This window comes from Corvus moneduloides, chromosome 3 (genome assembly GCF_009650955.1).
Source record: "Corvus moneduloides isolate bCorMon1 chromosome 3, bCorMon1.pri, whole genome shotgun sequence".
NCBI classification, from domain to species: Eukaryota; Metazoa; Chordata; class Aves; order Passeriformes; family Corvidae; genus Corvus; species Corvus moneduloides.
This window is the reverse complement of record NC_045478.1, coordinates 63,687,956-63,707,517: the sequence shown is the minus strand read 5'-3', so window position 1 is coordinate 63,707,517 and position 19,562 is coordinate 63,687,956. Positions and strand designations below refer to the sequence as shown.

General features: G+C 38.9%; 1 protein-coding gene across 11 annotated transcripts in view; it reads right to left on the bottom strand.

Annotated features, from left to right (window-relative positions):
• Positions 1 to 19,562, bottom strand: part of ARID1B (AT-rich interaction domain 1B) — a 329,572-nt gene that overhangs the window by 241,828 nt on the left and 68,182 nt on the right. For all 11 annotated transcript variants that reach the window (XM_032101926.1, XM_032101923.1, XM_032101928.1 and 8 more), the window contains exon 4: positions 6,314 to 6,460. In XM_032101926.1, the coding sequence (XP_031957817.1) occupies positions 6,314 to 6,460 (147 nt within the window). The remainder of the gene's footprint in view (positions 1 to 6,313; positions 6,461 to 19,562) is intronic.

Below are 19,562 nucleotides of genomic sequence, written 5' to 3'. Positions count from 1 at the left end.
AAGCTAAAAACAAGTCCAGCATTTCAGAGTGGAGTGAGTGCACACTGAGCACTAGGCATCTCTGTTGCTGCAATGACGAAAGCCATGAAGGATTTATGGCACACAACAAGCAGTGGTGTCAGCCACTGCTGCTGACAGCAGGGAACTATCTCTTCTGAACATTAAATTTGATTATGAGTTCCCATATAACTGTAATAGCCAACTTCCACAAAGAATACTTTCCTATATGCCTGGCAGCAAATGTCAGATTAACATACAAACTTGTTCTTTCCCAGATTTCCTGTGGTTCATCACCCAACAAATATTAAGTGCAACCACTCATCTAATGGTAGATGATTACAGACACAAAAGTTAAAAAAGGACAGAAGGACAAATGATTTTTATTACGACTTTAAGACAGGAGCAGCTGTATGTTACTCCTTAAAACAAATTTAAATTAAATTCTGAAGGATTTCAGACTAAACTACAGTACAGTCGACTGCTAATTCTGTGCCAATTTCTAGTAGCTTAAAAGTGAAGATTTTATTATAAAGAGTAATTGCATTGAGGTATACAAATTTGGACTCACTGAGGACTGTCTGTATTACTTACTAGTGAATTTGGTATTTGCATGTGCAACAGTTACTCTTAACTTACAATACTATTTTTGTACAGTTACACCCCAAAACAGCTTGACAGTGTTAATTAACATATTGCTTATTATACTGTTTAAAGAACTTTAGGAGCTCACATTGAATTTAAAAACAATACTTCATCTTCATTGTACCAAAATCACTTTAATAATTTGGTGCATTTTGCCACAATACAATTTGTTCTGTTTTCATGACAGTCATACAGATTGGACATGAAAACAGATTAATTAGTTTCACATTTTGTTCACATTTTCAAAGACTGTTTCAAATCAGGAAATGTTTTATCTGTCCTACCTTGCACTGACTCAACACCAGAAACAGATGTCTGCTAAAGAACGTTCTCATCATCATCATCATCTCAGGCTTGCAACTGAGACTAATTCCAACCACTGATCCCAGTTCAGGGAAATAGAGAGAAGCTGCAGCCCCTTATGGAAGCATCAGTGGTCCCCAACCCTCTACCTGGAGAGACTAACCAAGGTGTCACCAGAGATGCTTCCCATCTTCTCATGTACACTGCCATCCTGCTTCACGTGCCTTTCTACCTGGGACTACCAAAACAATTCCCAAATTCCTACTGGCCCAAACTGCGTTTGTCCCCCTGGCCCAGTCTTGGAAAAAAAACTTCCACTGGTTAATCTGCTCTTTATTTGTCCTATACAGTTTGCACAGGGAAGAAATCTTGCCAAGATCAGTAGGTAAGGTATATTACTCTGAGGGGCAAACAAGATCTTGGCCAGCTTTTAGAACATTTAAAACCTGTGAGATGGTGAGAGAGTGCTGTTTGTTTGCTTGTTTATAAAACATTTTCTCCTTTTAAGTAAAAGAAGACTAAAGAGTGAGCCTCAACTACTTAAAAAATCCCATAGTAACTACAACAAAATGACGTACAAACACACACAAGCTCTTTGTGCACACAGTTAACCGTAAGGACCAATGCCCCAGAAAAGGGCACATGCATGCCCCACCTCAAGGACTTGCCACACTTTTTTCCCATTTAATCTTACGCCTGTACGTGAGAAAAGGGATCAGCGTTCTATTCTGGAAAATTGCAAGCAGAAAGCTTCCATGAAGGTATAAAACAAAGGATGGCTTCATTCAGGGTAACAGCAATAGGTATAGAACAAAATCACTATTTTTGTTTAACTAAAAGTGAGACCATAACTATTTTGCAGATCCATTTCATCTGTCAAAATTTGATATGGTCCCAATTCATAAAATAACACAATAAAGCTTAAAGGCACGATTCTATCTTGATACATATGAACACATGCTACATAAAGCAAAGAAATATATAAACATGGCTGTTTACAAGCCAGTTGGAAAGCATAATAACCAAAAATATACATCACACTATCTTAACAAAATAATGTTTAATGATGACAGTTTAAGTTTGCAATTACATGACATTCTTGAGCAAAATATCACTTCTACTTATGGCAAAAGATTTAAAACTGCAAAAACAACCGAAGCATTTATTCATTTATATGCCATTTCAAGATGAAAAACCCTGCCAAGGGCAACACTATAGCAGTGTAGCACATCTTTCTTTTTTTTCTTTTAAAGAGCAGTAAAGGTAAAAAGAAGTTAAAGAAAAAAAAAATCCAAGGCAGGACCTACATCTACTGGCAATATTTAATGATCAATGAATCTGCTACTGAAATAAATTTGCTTAAAACAAAGCTCTTCCTTTAATGGTTTTTACACAGCAGGCTCCTGATACGAAGAGGGGATAAGTGATGCTGGCTTACAATTTGGTTCTATAGTAAACTGTGCTAGTATTACTATCAAATCACCTCTTATGAAACTCCCTTTCTGCCTACCATGCAATCAATTTAACAAAGATCTAAACAACAGTTCAAACATTCAAATAAATTCCATTCTCCTCCTTCCCCTCTATGCTTACTAGAAGAATGAAAGTCACAAGTCACTGGAACAGTCCCAGAAATTGTTTTATCTGTTTACTTTTATTAGACAAGATTGCATATTGAATTCAAGTGAGTCAAGAAAAAACAGCAATGGCTTCACACTTCCACAGTATGTGTGAAACGAAGATGAGCACCAATTCTAAGACACAACACAGTTATACCTGACCTCAGGAGCTCACTCACATTCTGTTTAAAAGAGCAAAAATAAAACATCATCTGCAAGAAATTTCGCATCAGTTTTGTCCCCATAACAGAATACCCAGATCATCACACTACAGGGTTTTACATAAAAGGAAACCAGTGGCAAGAAAAAATCCATCATCCAGCCAGAATAAACACTATTTTCGGCTTTGTAATCTCCAAAACAAGTAGATAGACGTAAGTATACGAGGGGAATAAAAAAAATACAGTCAGGAAAAGAAGACAAATTAGAGAAGCCTTCTTTCCCCAATCTGGCATTTCTCTTCTCCATCCTGAAGTAAACCAATTCAATCACACTCCCATCACAAAATCAATACAGAAAGAAAAAGAGATGGTTAATGAAGAATATAGAAAACATGAAGGAAATTCATTTGCAAGCTGAAAAGAAAGAGCAAAACTAAGGATGACAGACAGAAAGGATGACAGATTGTATGACTGAAACTACCTCAGCTTTCTAATTGACAGGATTATATAAACAGGATGTACTGATATTTTTAGGAGCACAAATAAGAAAGGTACACCAGCTGGTGCAACAGGTAATATATGATTCTGTAGTTTATTTTAAAATTGTATTTAGAATATGTAAAGCCAGTATTAAGTCACAGCAAGACAACATATATTCGAAGAGACCTTCAGAGAGACGTCATATAGTCAAACCTCCAGTTCAAAGCAAGCCTAGCATGAACAGGGTGCTTGGGGACTTTGTCTAACTGAATTTCTAAAGATGGGAGATTCCAGTCTCTCTGGAATTTTGTGGGTTTTATAATTTTTGAGTTTGTTTGTTTGTTTTTCTTTTACAGAGTTACAACTTCCTTCTTCCCAGTGTGTCCCTACTGCTTCTTGTCTTTCCATTGTGCCCCTGAGATGAGTGTGGCTCTGTTTTCACCCACATTCCCCCACCTGGTACCTCTCCTAAAACTATACAAGTACCTACTCCTAGTCCTCTTGCTAAAATTTTAATCAAATAAATTATAATTCTTTATTTTTCAAAGGTACTCCGTCTCATATAAGCAGGGATATGCATGCTTAAGTAAGCACAGTTTGTAGTTTTTTTCTGTCAGCAGCAGAATTTGACACATGCTCCCAACTTTTCTGGTTTTTTGTTTAGTATTAATTTTTGTATTCCACACCAGTTACCACTTGATGGTAGTTCTACTATGCATTATCAGCAGAGAAAGAACACTTTTGCTGAAGTGTCAGAAATACAGACTTCAAATTCTTGTGTTAGGAATTGTTTTCTAGATGAGCAGTTCTCAAAGAATGGGGAAGTACACAGTGGTGAGGTTTTACAGAGAAACATGAGAGAAGAAGCGTTCATCTGATGATTCTTCTTGAGACGGGGAAGAGCAGCCATGGAACCAATCTGGAGATCGGGAAAGAAGCAAGCCCCAAGGTGTTTTAGGACTACTCATTATTTATAGAAAATAGTCCCATCTCCACACAAATACTCCAATTACACAGTGAAATTATCATATAATTCAAAGGGGATCAGAGTTGAAAACTTAAGAGGCTGACCACTACTGAAGAACAGTCATTCACAAACCATCAAGAATTCAGGTGAAATTCTCACAATAAGGACTACCAACTGCAAGGCTATACTGGTGAGGACCTCATGCATCATCTCAACTTGCAGATTGAGGCAAAAAATGCCTACTGACCTTCAGATACCTGTATCACCCTCGGAGCCTGGATTTAGACTGTCTTTCAATGTTCCCTCAAATCCTCAGAAAAGAAATTTGGCTACATCAAGGCTGGTATCTTTTACCTGTGAATCTGCCCATGCCTTTCTCTTTACCCTAGTTCTCTGAAGCTCAAAATATATGGAGGGCTTTACTCTAATTTTGCCTTCATCCTTCCTATGATACCTCTCACTTCACTGCACAAACCTTCGCTTTCCCAGCTATGATAGCAAATGATGTAATTGGAACACCTATCAACAGATAAATCAGTACCTTTTTACTCTGAAGGCCTATAAAGTTGGTATGCTTTGTGTGTTTTTTAAACCAAAATATTCAATCCGTTCAACTGACAGTATATTTAAAACATGACAAGGTGTCCAAGGCAGCAAAAAACCCATTTCAATTTCACACACTGTGATATGTAGACATTGGAGCAGCTGTGTTTCTCCTATCTTATAGGCTGTATTACTAGGACTTGATCTGCTGAGACTTTACCAAGATGCTTATGAACAGTATTTTCAAGTCATACAGAAATCAAGCATTTAATGGCAAAGTAAAAAAAGAAAATTAAATTTAAAGACACAACTGCAATCTTTAAAGTTGCAGTTACATATAATCCAAAAGATGGAATGTGGTGACATTTACAAGAATATCATAGACACAATTAAGAATTCTATTTCATAAACCATCCAGCATTTTAATGAAAAAAGTTAATTCTCAATGGAATTTTAAAATGTAGATGAAGAGAAATTAACATGTAATTACACAGTGAAATTATCATAGCTTTATTTTAAAGTCAAAGGAGGGGAGTCTCCAGTATCATTGCCACTTACAGCATCTTTTGTTAGTTTATTTTACACACTGTTTTTATTTAAAGCTGAGATTTCTACATTGCACCAGCATAATCCCAAAATGTTCATCAACCATGCCTGACAGAATTCTGCACTGACTTGCAGCAAGTGCTGGTGCTTCCACTAATATCCAGTCTTGAGCAACTCACTTTTGTTAGATCTCCCAGGATGATGAGTATGCTTTAGTTTCATCCTTCCATTTCCAGATCACCTCTCCATGATTAACAGAGCTGAGACTGCAGATAAAACTGAACCTACGTGTTCAGCTGCATCAGTTATGCACATCCGTTTTGTTCAGTATCTAAAATCCAAGTGCTTCTCCAGCTCTGGGAACCAGACCCATACATTACCACTTCTGATCTTGGTTAAAAACAGAATCACTTGAAATTAATTTTAATGCTTAATATATAGAGCACAATTCAAAACCAGCAATGGATAATGAATTGTGCGGTTTCACTAACTGGATGTGCAAACTGACAAAATTCAAATTAATAGCTGCAATATCCATTTAAAATATCTTTTAAGAAGCTCCCTTGACAAAGCAACTCCAAAATGCCTTGAACTCCTCTGCCCTCAAATGAAGTAACAAAAACCCCAAAACAGTAGTGACCACATTAGATGCAGGAGTTCTCAACAATGTCTGTCTTGTGAGGAAAGAACAAAACAAAAGCAAGGAAAAGCTCCAGAATCCACTAACATCTCATCAATAAATTGTTACCTGTTTTTAAAAGCACAGTTAATAGTTGCTGGGGCAAATATACTGGCTTTACTCTACAAAGCTGGTATGAAATAGTCTGAAAATGTGCGCAGATGTATTTGTGCGTATATCCCTAAACACCGTTCCGAAGGATGTGGTCTGATTCCGCGTTTATTTAATTTTGCTCAATTTATTATTTAATCATTGTTATTTAACTGACACTGTTCCCTCAAAAAGATGAGGGGTGGGTTTTGTTCTCTGCATAAGGGTTACTTTTACACTTCCAGCTGCAGGGTGAGTGTCAGTAGTGGAGGACGGTGCTTACCTGCTGAGCCTGGTACCTCTGCTGGGCCTGCGACAGATACTGTGCCTGGGGCGGCAGGTGCTGGGGCTGCGGCTGCTGGTTGTAGTACGGCTGCTGGCCCTGCTGGCAGTAGCCACTTACACCTTGCTGACCATACTGAGGTGGGATCTGTTGGAAGAGCCAAGCAAAGCAAATGCATGAGTTGAAGCAGAGGACATGAAATCAAGCTATGTCCCACCCATATGGCAACTTCAGCAGAAGTGGTATCCTCAGCTATACACCTGACCCAGTGGTCTGACTCCTTTTCTCAGCAGCTACTGTGAGCCCTTAGATCCTCTTGCCTTAGGAGGAGGAGTGAGCCCAAGTGCTCTGCATAGTTACTCTTTTCAGGAAGAGCTTCCAAGGAAAATGCTACGCTTCTGAACATCACAATTCTGTAATGCCCAGTCTTAAAATACAGAAGCAGTTATTTGAGATATTTGCTCTCCCTGGGCACATTACTGAGGCAAATCAACAGAAGAATCATTCTGATGCACTGACCCAAAAGTTGAATTGCGGAAAAATGGCACAACTCTTAAAAAGACATTGAAAGAGAAATGCTTTTTTGTTTGTTGTTTTTTTTTTTTTTTAGCAATCAGGTATTAATTTTTATTTAATGTTTTGCCTGCAATCCTCAGGTTTTTAGTGTTTGTGTTTAAGCCTTACACAAAAGCCTTGGGGTTTGGCAGGATTTTGGTTTTGTCAAGTTCAATCTCTCTTAGCCTTTTCCCCCCTACGAAGATATATTTTTTTAAAAAATAACAACAGAACAAAATAATGTGTTACACATCAGTTGGAACATGTATCACATACTAAGAACCCACACACAGTGAGAATTTAAGTTAGAACCAAAACCAAGTCAATTACAATGTCAGAGGAATTTTCTGCATCAGTTTAGTCTGTAAGCCTTGTATCAATAGACACTGACATTTTCTCAAGGTATTTGGAAGAGCACACTTTCAACAGACTCCTGATATCATGTCCAGATTTCCCTGATTTTAGGTACCCATGCTTTTCCTCAAACTCTGGAATGTAATATAATTTCAGAAAAATAACAGATGCAGCACGTGACTTCTCCCTTCTAGGACGGACCTCCTGTTGGTCCTGCACATCCCTGCTCTAAGCAAGTGTCTCAGATACCTGAGCACATCTGAAATGCTTTGATCTCTGAACTGTTCCTACTGAGTTTCTGATACAACGATAGATCTGTTTATTCAACAAGCAAACACATACCTGTTCTACCTAAAGTTAATTTACTGCATTCATTCAACAGTATTTGCTAGGTGGTAATAATAATAATACAAAGTCAAATTTAAACACCTGCTTAGGCTGTTTTTATTACCACAACTTGATCTGCTCCAGTTACTTCTGCCAGAAGTTAGCAGTCCTACCTCTTCTACTACCCCACTTCTGCACTTGTGCTCTTTACCTTCGCTTCCATTTCCTTTCCCACCATTTCACAGGCAGTTAAATGCTTCTGTGACCAAAGCAACCCTTTCTGACAAATACTCTCTTCACGATGATGCATAAATGAGGCCTTTATAATGCAAACTAAAAAGGGTGTGTTGGAATATCATCAGGCAAACAGACAGCTGGAGTCTGGGATCTGACAGAAGACCACATGGTGATTTGCCCATCATCTGCAAAGGTCACAGAGCCTGGACTGGTTCCTAGTAAATGCTGAGGAGAAACCTGTGTTGTGGTCCATCTGGGTTCCAGTTACACTGGGAAGAAAAGGAAAGATATACAGACAGCAAAATACAGGCTGCTGGAAAAAAGGAAAAAAAGAGAACTTGAATGCCCAGTTGACAGGATGGTGACAAAGCTGAAGACCAGATGCATGAGCAACCAGAACATTTCTAGAATAAAGATACTTGTACAGGAGGGCTGGAGTTCACCTGAACACAGAAGCCAGGTCACTGGTACATAAGGCGCAAGAAAACAAAATTTTAAAATGAAGAGGGGATTAGAAGAACACATGGTTTAAGACCATGGTATTGCTATGTCAAATGAAGACATGGAGATTCTGGGTCATCAAGTGAAGATGCTGGGAAGAATCAAAGAATGAAAAATAGACATGCAGTGACTGCAGAGTAAACAGAGTGGCAATAAGAAATTCCAACAATACATGGACTTCCACACAAAGAGGGGGGGACTGGATCAGTGGAACATCAAATTGCGAACAAAAGCACTAGTAGCAGTCATATAAGAAATACGGTAGAAAGGAAAAAATTAGTGGAGTCACTAGTAGGCATCATCCTAGGATACAAATTCAGAGTGAAGACAGCTAATAACAAACTAACATTATATACTACATAGCATTTAGAAATAAATCAAAATAAAATTCCACCTCACCAAGCAGCAGAGGTCTGGAGCTTGGTGAGATCAAAAAGAGTGAGTGCTGGAACCATCATGCATGGCCAAACTACGACTACGCTGACAGCAGCACACTAAGCAAGATCAGCAAAAGGCACACCACAAGATTGATTAGGGGGACATTTCAACCCCTCCCAGTCAGACTTAGTAAGCAGACTACAAAGCTGAGACCAAAGTATCAGATAACTGTCAAAGGTCCCATGGAACTGCTGGTTAGGGAACCTGCATGAGGAGCCACTGCCTTTGGCTCAGGAGCAGCAGGAGCCATCTACTACTACATCCTGCAGCTGCAGAACCACAGTGCATCAGTGACCATAACAGAGTTAAACTGAGCATCCCTACAGGAACAATGAAACCCAAGGAATGTGCTACTGTTGTGCTTAACTTCAAAAAGTGTAACTACACAAAAATGAGAAAGCTTGTTAAAAGGAATCTCTAACAGACAGCTACGAGAAATAAAATCTGACTGGCAGCATCAAAGCTATTTAACAACAACCACATGGAAAGCACAGAAACAATATTCACTACCCATTCGAAAAGACCTGATAAGAGCAAAGGGACACCAGCATGGCAAAGTGCAGCTCTCTAGAGGCAAAAAGGCATCCCCTTCAATAAGCCAGCACCAGGTCCAAATGAGGAAAACAGAAAAGACTGTAAACTCTGGCACTTCAAATGTAGTAAGACAGGCCAGAAAGAACTGTTGGAACAGCTAGAAAAGGGAATCAAATGAGTCATGATTCGTTTCTTCAAACACATCAGAAGTAGGAGGTCTGCCAGAGTCTGAAGAGACGAATGATGATGAAGGTATAAAAGGAGATACAGAGAACACAATGCCATCACAGAGAAGCTTAACAAAATCTTTGGCTCTAGTGTGCACTGTGGAAAAATCTTGGGGTGTTCCCATGCTGGAGTCCTTTGTGAGGGACTTGATAAATGTCTCTGAATCTAATGGGACTTTTCATGGAATAAAGTGACAAATGAACAGTCAGAAGTGGCTTGGGACCATAAAGTATCACTCCAGAGGTCTAATCAAATTCAAAAAGCTGAATTACTAATGACCGTCCACAGCCTCTAAATTGGAACTGCCTTGGTAGGTGAGAATTGCAGTATGGCTTAGAAAGAAAAGTCAGAGATTTGAGTAATTTAAGACTACATAACACTGATGACTGTTCTGGATAAATCAGGACAGATAAGAATGAAGATGAGATTTAGGAGACATCAACACAGCGAAAGAAAATCCCTCTCTACTGACTTCTTGGAATTACCAGGAAGGGTCAGACAAAAAGGTTCAGGAAAATGCAACAAGAATCATCACAAGTATAGAACAGTTTCCATACAAAGAACCTATAATCCTTTGAGCATGGAAGAGACACCAGGAAGTAGGAGTATGATGGAAAGCTACAAAAGCATCTTGTCCAACAACAATTAGGATGCATTTAATAGCAGAAGCAAACTTCAAAACAAGAGAGAAACAGGTTCTCTAGTCACGGAGGTGGCAGATGTATAGAACTCCTTGTCAAACTGATGTTTTGAAAGCTGAAAGTTTATGTGGTCTCAAGCAAAGACTGGACAAGTTCACAAAAGAGACATCCTCTGAGGGTTACCAAATTTACAGAGCCGCATCTGGCTCAGGAAGTCCCTGAACTGAAAATAGCTGGAGGGTTGAAGAGTATTGAGGGAAGTACCGCATGCTCGCCTTGTTCTGACTCTCCCCCAGGCATCCAATTAAAGCCTCCACTGGAGGCAGGATACAGGGCTACATGAACCCTTGATCTGCCCTGATAGAGCCATGCCTATGTTCTAGCCTCTTTGCAAAAGAAATTCGAGTCCCCGGAGAAAACAATGGAACTTTGGTCTGCAAGATAGTAAGTAACAAACGTAAGCAACCTGAAGAGGCAATAACACCTTGACTGCCAAAGCTCTGAGACTGCTTCATTTTCTTAAATATTTTCTGAAGCAATCTGCTTTCAGACACTGGTTTAGAAAAGGTTACCAGGCTCCTCTTCTGAACTTACATATCAGTTACTCATGTTAGAATTTTCCTCCATATTCCCTCAATCCAACCTGTTTTAAAAAAACAGCCAAACATCACCACCTAAAATACAGCAATAATCATAATGCTACATGAACGTTTGGATGCTGTTCTCTTCAGCGCAGAGACCCATCACCGCTGCCTTAGCAGAACATTCCATGTAATTGCTGTGGCTATTTAAATAAATAACAAACAACAACATGCAAATTAATCCTCCTGCTTCACTGATGGGGATCACAAGATACCGCTTATGGACAAATGTTTATTAAACAGCATATAAAAAAAAGCTTAATTAAAATCTCCCCAGAACAAAACAAATCTAAAGCCAATTACTTAAAATGCTTGGGAGTGAATGACCCAAGCATCCTCTTTCTTCATAAAGTAAACCCTCCCTCCCCCTTCTCCCTTACACCCACATTTTTTGTGGCCCACACAATGCAGGAGACAAGAATTTGGGAAACTTCATCATGCCTGTGGTAGCGTGGATATTCTGGGGCCAGCTAGAGAGAGAACAGACCTGAGTTTGAATCTATTTCTAGGCAAGCACAGAAACTGTAATAATTACTTTTGACTCCTATCTGACTTGTACAGTATAAATAGCATTATTTTGGGAGAAGTATGACTGACCATCAGTGATTAAACTACTCTGAACACAAAGAAAGGATGAGAATAATAGAGGAACAAAATTGGCAGCCAAAATGAAGAGATGGGGCAAATCCAATTAAACCTATAACTTAGCCCATTATCTTTAATTCTTGTTTGAATAAGGGATCTAGTGGCAGGCATTCTTTGTCCAGGTAATACCTTGATAGAAACACAAGTTTTAAGCAATTTTTGCATGTGCAATCCATGACTGATGTCAAAGGAGAAGGATCATTAGACAGCATTAGAGTCATTATAATAATTTTTAAAATTAAAATGTAAAAGAATTAGTGTGTTAGCATAGGTACACTAATAATACCAGCAATATGCAGCTACTGCCCTTTTACACCATCCTGATGGCTAGATCCAGTCAATAATGGAAGAAGCTTTACACATCCCCTATCACAAAAAGCTCTGCCAAGTCACACTGGGATCCACCTGAACACATCAGATTTCATGACATGCTCACTACAGGGAGGAAGTCCTGGCCACATCATTGCTTCTCCCTGAAATCTATTTGGTGCCTAGCAAGTGAGTTATGATATTGGATATCCATTACCCTGGATGATATTGGTAGAAGGCAACAGCACAATCTGGAAGCTGTGGACCATAGTGTCATGACAGAAAAATCTGGGGGAAAACAGATCTGTCTGGCCTGATCAGCATCAAGCCCTGCTTACAGAGAGAAGGAAAATTCAACTCCAGAGGCAGGGGTGGCACTCAGAAGAAAGGCTGGCACTACCTGGTTCAGTGGCCAACTTTGCTGAGGAACAGTGAGACAGAATACTGTGAAACAAGTACCACCCTCAGTAATATAATCACCAGTATCACTCCACTTTCTTAGCACCTGTAACACTGTAATTACATAGAAATTAGAATTAAAAAAAGTATAGTGAGGAGCATTCTCAGAAAAAAAAACCCTACCACCTGGTACTTTACACTAGGAGTAATTCTTTCAGTTAACAAAAGGTTGTAGTATTTAATTCTAATTATTTTAATTTCACAGTGGTCAATTCAGTTGTAATTATAAAGAAAGATGTCACTCGGTTCCTATTCAAATAAAACACTTGTGACTTCTGAAACAACTTCTGCTTCAGTCTTAGATTTCCAAAGCCAGACTTCTGCCAAAATCTAAGTATTTTCCCCCAAACATTCAAACCATGCATTTCTCCATACTGTCCAACAGAAAGTTGTAATGGAAAACTAACTCCCTGACATTCACACACTTACCAAAAAGATCTGGTTCATATCTAGAACTTTCAAATTAATACAAGACCTGTATGTTTAGCTGAATTATAGAAACAAGAAAAATATAATATGCTTATACAGCGTAAGGAAATCCTCTGGCACATGTTCAGTGGAATATTCCGCCACAGTTAGGGCAGCATGGTCTCCTGTCTCAAATCAACATGTTCAACCCCAGCATGCTTGTGCACACAGTCTTATTGAAGGCTAAAAATCCTTCTCACTAAATAACAAAAAAAAAGAAAAATCTAAAAGGAAACCAAGTGGAAAGCTGGGTGTTAATGTCAAGGCTGTTAATCAGAGGTAAATCTGAAACCCTGATGCTAAGGCGTTTTATTCATACATTCTATAAATTCTATTACTTCTTATCACTTAGCTTTGACCTTTTGACAATACATTGGTCACAATGTCCACCTATGTTATTGTCTTTCCTACATTGCTTGCCTTTACACTGAAGTATGAACTTTAAAATCTTATTATGAGCCTTTAAAATATTAACACTGGGCCTGATACTGGTCCACCCTGTGACCCAGGGCAAGGAAGCAAAAGCATGAAAAGCATGTTTCTGTGTCACAGAACAATAATCCCCATTCCAGAACTTGCAAGGTAGTGGATTTTGCAGAGTCATTAAATGCATGTCTATGTTGAAGACTGCAGTGCAGTACACAGATCTGCAAACTAGCTCAGATACTGGCAGGAGCCTACACCAAAAACTGTGCTCAGCTAGTTTGCTGTGCTCCATAGAAGGGTGAATTAGGTCAAAGGGAGATCCACACTCCTGTAGCCAGATTGCTTCTTGTACACAAGCCAGTTCATTTAAAAAGGTAGCTCGAGCATGTTCACAAGACGCTGCAGTCTGCAATGCAGTCATACCGAGTACTACAGAAAGGACAGGACTTACACACCGGCCTGTAATCCCTTTGTCCCCAAGAACTGCACGGCAGCACAATTACACCACTTGTCAGTGCAATGTATAGAGCATCACATATGCACCTGTTATGAGGTGCTCTCTATATACTGCCTTCTACTCTATCTTAAATCAAAGCAACATGAGCTAACCAATTATTAATACAGGCAATTTTCCTCTCCTAAAAAAATACCCCAAGCCAACCTATGAAAAAAAAAAAAGGTGCAAAAAATCTACTAAGATTACATGATTAAGGAACTCTCCAGTCAGAAAATACAGATCTTAAAGTTCCAAAAGCAACATTAACTGAGCCATGTTACACATATATAGCACCTTCTCTTTCTGATTTATGTTGTCAAAGGCATTTCATAAAATATAGAGGATGTGAAATGTGGCTGCTAGAATCTTATCATTTATGTTTTCTGACTTCTTAGCTGTGCAACCTTCACATCTCATTAACATAGTTTTTTGCATAGACTGTAGTATGGAATAGTACTTATGTTTTATGTATTGACATATTTTTGATGTACTGAGATTTTGAGTAAGTTTGCTATTCTTCCTGATGAGAGCCAAATAAATAAAGACTACTACCACAAAATAGTCAATCATTTATACGGAAAAGCAATATCTTTCCTTCCAAAAAAGAACACTTTGATTCCCCTGTCAGAAATTGATGAAAACTACCTCTGCTGTAAATGCTAAATCTATGCCAATATCAGAACCACCTCCCACTCCCACCTTCCTCTAAAAACAACAAACAAACAAAAATAAAAATTTGCATGTTTCAGATGAGCTAAAATTAGTTTCAAGGGAGAGGTAAACAGCTGAGTCTAGAAACAAAAGGAAGACATTTTTCCTACCATAGTGTTGGTTCACACAGTGCATTACAGCTAATGCAACATTTGGTGCATTACAAACTAATGCAACATTTGGTCTGTTCTGCAAGTTAAGGGATGAAAATATGATAATCTCCAGTAAGAGATTTCCACATTTCTGTATCTATCCTCTCAGGCAAACACTATAGAGAAGACTAAAAGTTTACAACAGAATTGTTTTTAGAAGAGCTATTTTGATATATTGTATTACAAATAGAGAGAAATCATAGTACCTATACACACACACACACGCTTACTCTCAAGTGATGAGTCAGGTAAGATATCTATTCTTATACTCTGCCTTCCTTTTTTTTTTTTAAGTGATCAAAAGAATTAAAAGGAATCATGTAATCTGCGTAAGTAACAGATTTCCACCAAGATAAGGAAAAACACATCAGAAATGTCACAACCTGATCTCTGGTGATTCTAATGGTTGGTGCTTCAGTAAAAAACAGGTAGGAAACCTCACCTCTTGCTGCATGAGTAGCATGAAACTCACCTATGAAATGCCAGCCATTACAGAAAAATGCAAAAGCCTATATTTAACGGATTTTTAATCATATATATAATCATATAACAAATAATTTGTTCCAGGGCACTTCTTGTGCATCCATTAATGGAATACATGGTGATCTTTGATCCCCAAATCCTCTAGTTGCCATTTATTTTCCAGGAAATTTGTAACAATTTTGACCACTATTTTTCAAATAGTGATTAAAATAAAATATGGTTAAAAAATATAGAGAATCATATTTCTTCAAACAAATCCTGCAATGCCATTCAAACAGGGAACACAAATGAGAGGTATGGGTTGAGTTTGAATAGCAGGTAATCCAACTCTATGAGTAATCCTCCATTTTCATGCCTTTATACACAGAGAGACACCTAACACTTAACTACTGGAGACTGAAAAATCCCTCAGTAAAATAGCATTCACTCTACATTTCTTCTGGCACATAGTCTTGGTAGGTGGAAAAATTGCAAACGTTCTTTAATCTCAGTAGTGAGAAAAGGCAGAATGTGCACACACCCTGTTTATCATTGCTTCCCTGGCATCTTGCACACCTTCTAGTTTTCCTTCTTTCTTTTAGTCTTTCAAGAGAAAAGGGTGCTTTTTAATTATGTTCTCCTCCAAAGATATTAATCTTGATGAATACTGTCTTTACCATTTCTAAACTCAGTGGCTTTCAGAACTAAATCATTTGAGATCGTTCAGAGCCCTTCACCGTATCTCTTAATATAGCAAGAGAAGAACATAAAAGGTCTTCCACAGGGAGTAAAGCCATGCACTCTTAAACAAGCTAAGCCTTTCTCCCCACCTAAACTTGTCCAGTTCCACTACAGGGCTTCACAGACCCTTACAGTGCACACCCTCTTTCCCTGACAGCTGCTTTTCTTCCTTTATTGCTATCCTGCACCTGTGGAGAACAACCCCAGGCACCAATATATGGTGGAGGCCATCCAGCTGGAAAACAGCTTGGCAGAAAAGCACCTGGAGGTCCTGGTGGACACCAAGTTGAACACGAGCCAGCAATGAGCCCTTCTCACAAAAAGAGCTAATGGTATCCTGGGCTGCATTAGACAAAGTATTGACAGCAGGTCAAAGGAGGTGCTTCCGCTCAACTCTGGAGGACTGCAGGACTGTGTCTACACCTGGAAAACTGTGTCCAGTTCTGGGCTCCCCAGTACAAGAGAAACATGGACATATCAGAAAGAGTTCAACATAGGGCCACAAAGATGATTAAGGGGCTCATGCATCTGTCCTGTGAGGAAAGGCTAAGAGAGCTGGGACGATTTAACTTGGAAAAGAGAGGGCTCCAGGGAGACCAAACAGCAGCCTGCCAGTACATAAAGGGACTCTAAAGAGAGCTGCAGAGGGTTTTTGTACAACGGCATGTAGTGACCAGACAAGGGGGAATAGCTTCAAACTGAAAGAAGGCAGGTTTAGATTAGGTATTAGGAAGGAATTCTTTACTGTGAGGATGGGGAGACACTGGAACAGGTTGCCCAGAGAAGTTGTGGATGCCCCATCCCTACAAGTGTTCAAGAACAGGTTGGATGGGGCTTTGAGCAACCTGGTCTAGTGAAAGGTGTCCCTGTCCAAGGCAGGGGGGCTGGAATGAGATGATCTTTAAGGTCCCTTCTGACCCAGACCATTTTATGATTCTATAGTTCAGTTTAGTAGTGTCTTAGTACAAAGTTATCTGCCAAGGGGTGCACCCAATTTCTGATCTTTAACAGAGAACCTCTCTGGTTTTGGCCCAGACACCTTTGACAAGGTCACCACTTTTGAGTTAACCCCCACAGCTCTGCCTCCTGGGCCTAACAGCAGACCAGCAAGTCATCTTCTGTTCTGGTCCCTCACTGTTTAAGGGATATCACACTTTTAATCAAGAAAAACTTGCAATGAACATGCAATGAGAGAAGATTTACAGCTCTTTGTGTTCCCATTAAGGATTTGAATCCCCAAATAGTGTCCACAGCACAGGAGATCAACACACAAAGAAAAAGACATGACCTCCCACACCTATCATTTAGGTTCAGCAGTATCTGTGTCAAACCTAGTCATTTGTACAGTCCAAATTCTGCTGGTTTCTTCTACTATGGGAGGATCAAAATCATACTTCTCATAATACCCCACAGCAAGGAATGCTGAGGCAAAGAGAATGACTGGCTGAACTAACTGTAAGAAGATTTGATTCCATCTATACTCACCCAGCATAATTTATTATCCTGCAACATAGCATCAGATGCCTAAGATCAGGATCCCATTCCTGTGGCACATTTCCTCAATAATCCTTTGGGGGTACTTATGCTAGCTTAGAAAAACAAGAAATACAGAGCAACTCCTATCAGAAACCCTTCTTCTTTAGATGAATTTGATCAAAGTGCACCACCAATAAAACCAAAACCAACCAAACAAAAACAATACTAGAAAAAAAAAAAAAGGAAGATGTAAATCTTTTCTGTGCTGGCTTTTCTTTCCCTTTCCCTACTGGGAACAGATAAAACCCAAGTCAGCTGCTTAAATAAGAGTACTTACATAACAGCTGTGATTTCAAATATTCCTGCAAGTATTTTTTAAGAAAACTTTCAAACCACTTCTTGTAGTCACAGAGTTTAGATATTTGATTTATTCCATTTCTATTATTTAATTTGACCTATTACTTAGCACTGGAAAACATCAAAAGGACCCTGACAGAAACATCAAAGACATCTATCTTATAAATTCATAGCTGAAACCATATAGCACATCATAATTTTAAAAATAATTACAGTTTTATTATACTCAAAATAAGATGATTATTGTAAATAATTCCTCATATCAGTTACCACAAGGAAGTTTTAGAAACATCTGCTAAATGTAAGTATCTGGATACAGTTAATCCAATTCATGTAACATTATACTCAAAAGGGAACAGAAAAACAAACGAGAACCTTTAAAGTCATAACATCACTTATCAAAACCTACCTGTTTTGCTGAATTGAAAATAGGCCCCTTAAAAACCTATGAAGAATCAACCACCAAATTCATACATTCATTCTACCAAACTACTAGAATTCTTTTAAAATTTTAACTCATTTTAACTCAAAAATTGTGCTCCATCTGTTAATCTTCAAAATACCTACTCTTCTTTCAAAGCATCCAAGCTTCTCCAGTATATCCATGCATGCTCCTTCCTTTCTTGAAAGCTCAAGCTCCCCTTCCCCCAAGTCTGGTTGTTTTGGGCTATTATCTGAACACCTATTTTGTTTAAACATTCACAAAACAAATTCTTACACTCACAAGAAAACGCTTCCTTCTCATTTATGTCCAGACTGAAGTAATATCTATCTGTACACAAAATTAACACACAAGTATATAATTGTAGTTTTACGCTCAAGTGCCCCAATTATGCACTTTGAAACACTTTAAAGGATCCATCAGGAACATTCAATACCTCCAGACTGTAAAATCTTGAGGAGTGTCTTTTGACAAGACAGCTGCATTATGGAGAAATCTTTCAGCTAAAAACAAAGAAAGCAAACAGCTTTGGGGTTTTTTTACTGCAAGATACTCAGGCTGTAAAGAATGGTGGGATCTATCTGGTGCAGTGCATTTTGCCACAACTAAGAGACAAGCAGGAAAGGGAATAGTTTGTTCTGCTTTCATATAAAATGTCCCAGGAAAGCATCAGAGGCCCAGCCTCCAGATTATTCAGAAAGGTGATTAAGGAAAAGTGATTAAGGATGTTTGCAACAGACAAGTGAGGACCCTACACCTTCCTCGCTTCAGCCCCAAGTCAACTGCAACTCCCCACACATGCTCGGTGAACATTCATCTTCTGCATTCTCACTTCTCCTTACAAAATACTTTTAAGAAGCAGTTTGTTCAAAAAGGGAGTGCAAGAGGTGACTGTCAACAGTTTTTTGTTACATAAATAAATCTCTCTGCACGTGTGGTGGAGAAGGGAAACCTAAGTTAGCCCATCTGACTTTGCAATGAAATGGGTTACAGGTGCTTACACAATGCATTACACTCTTTCACACAGCCTGGTGACAATCTTGCCATATCCTTCATGTTATAGTTTATTAGAACCATTGGTGGTGTTCGGAGTGGGGGGGAAAGCGGGGGGATGTCCCAGTGAACACAAGAGAAGATAAGGAGACAAACTTGTTTCACATGACAAACGCACCCCAAGCTGTTAATAAATAATAGGTGAGGAAATCAGGAGTGGTAAAAACAGCTTAAGAAGAAGGTAGACAATTCATTACATTAAAAACATGCTAAGAAAAGGGCTTCAGGCTGACTCAAAGATAGTTAAATAGTGAGGCTATGTTAGCCAAGACAAAAAAAGACAAAAGCAAGACACAGTAACTTACAGTGAGAAAATACAATGCTCTGTGCAACTCATATGGGATTTAGCATGAAGTGTCAGGGGCATGTAGTCACTGTTTGTTGACCATCAACAAAGAGATAAGATGAGCCTGTTTAGGGGCCACAGTCCTCAAAGAGTGATCACAAGCACCAGGCAGAGTGAGACAAAATACCAGCTGCTGTTGCAGTTCTTCAGTGGGGCTAACAGAACGCTAAGCTCTTCCAAGGGTGATGGAAAAACCACATGTTCTCAGGAAGGTGCCATTCAAAGCTGTTCTAGAAAAAACATGCCATGC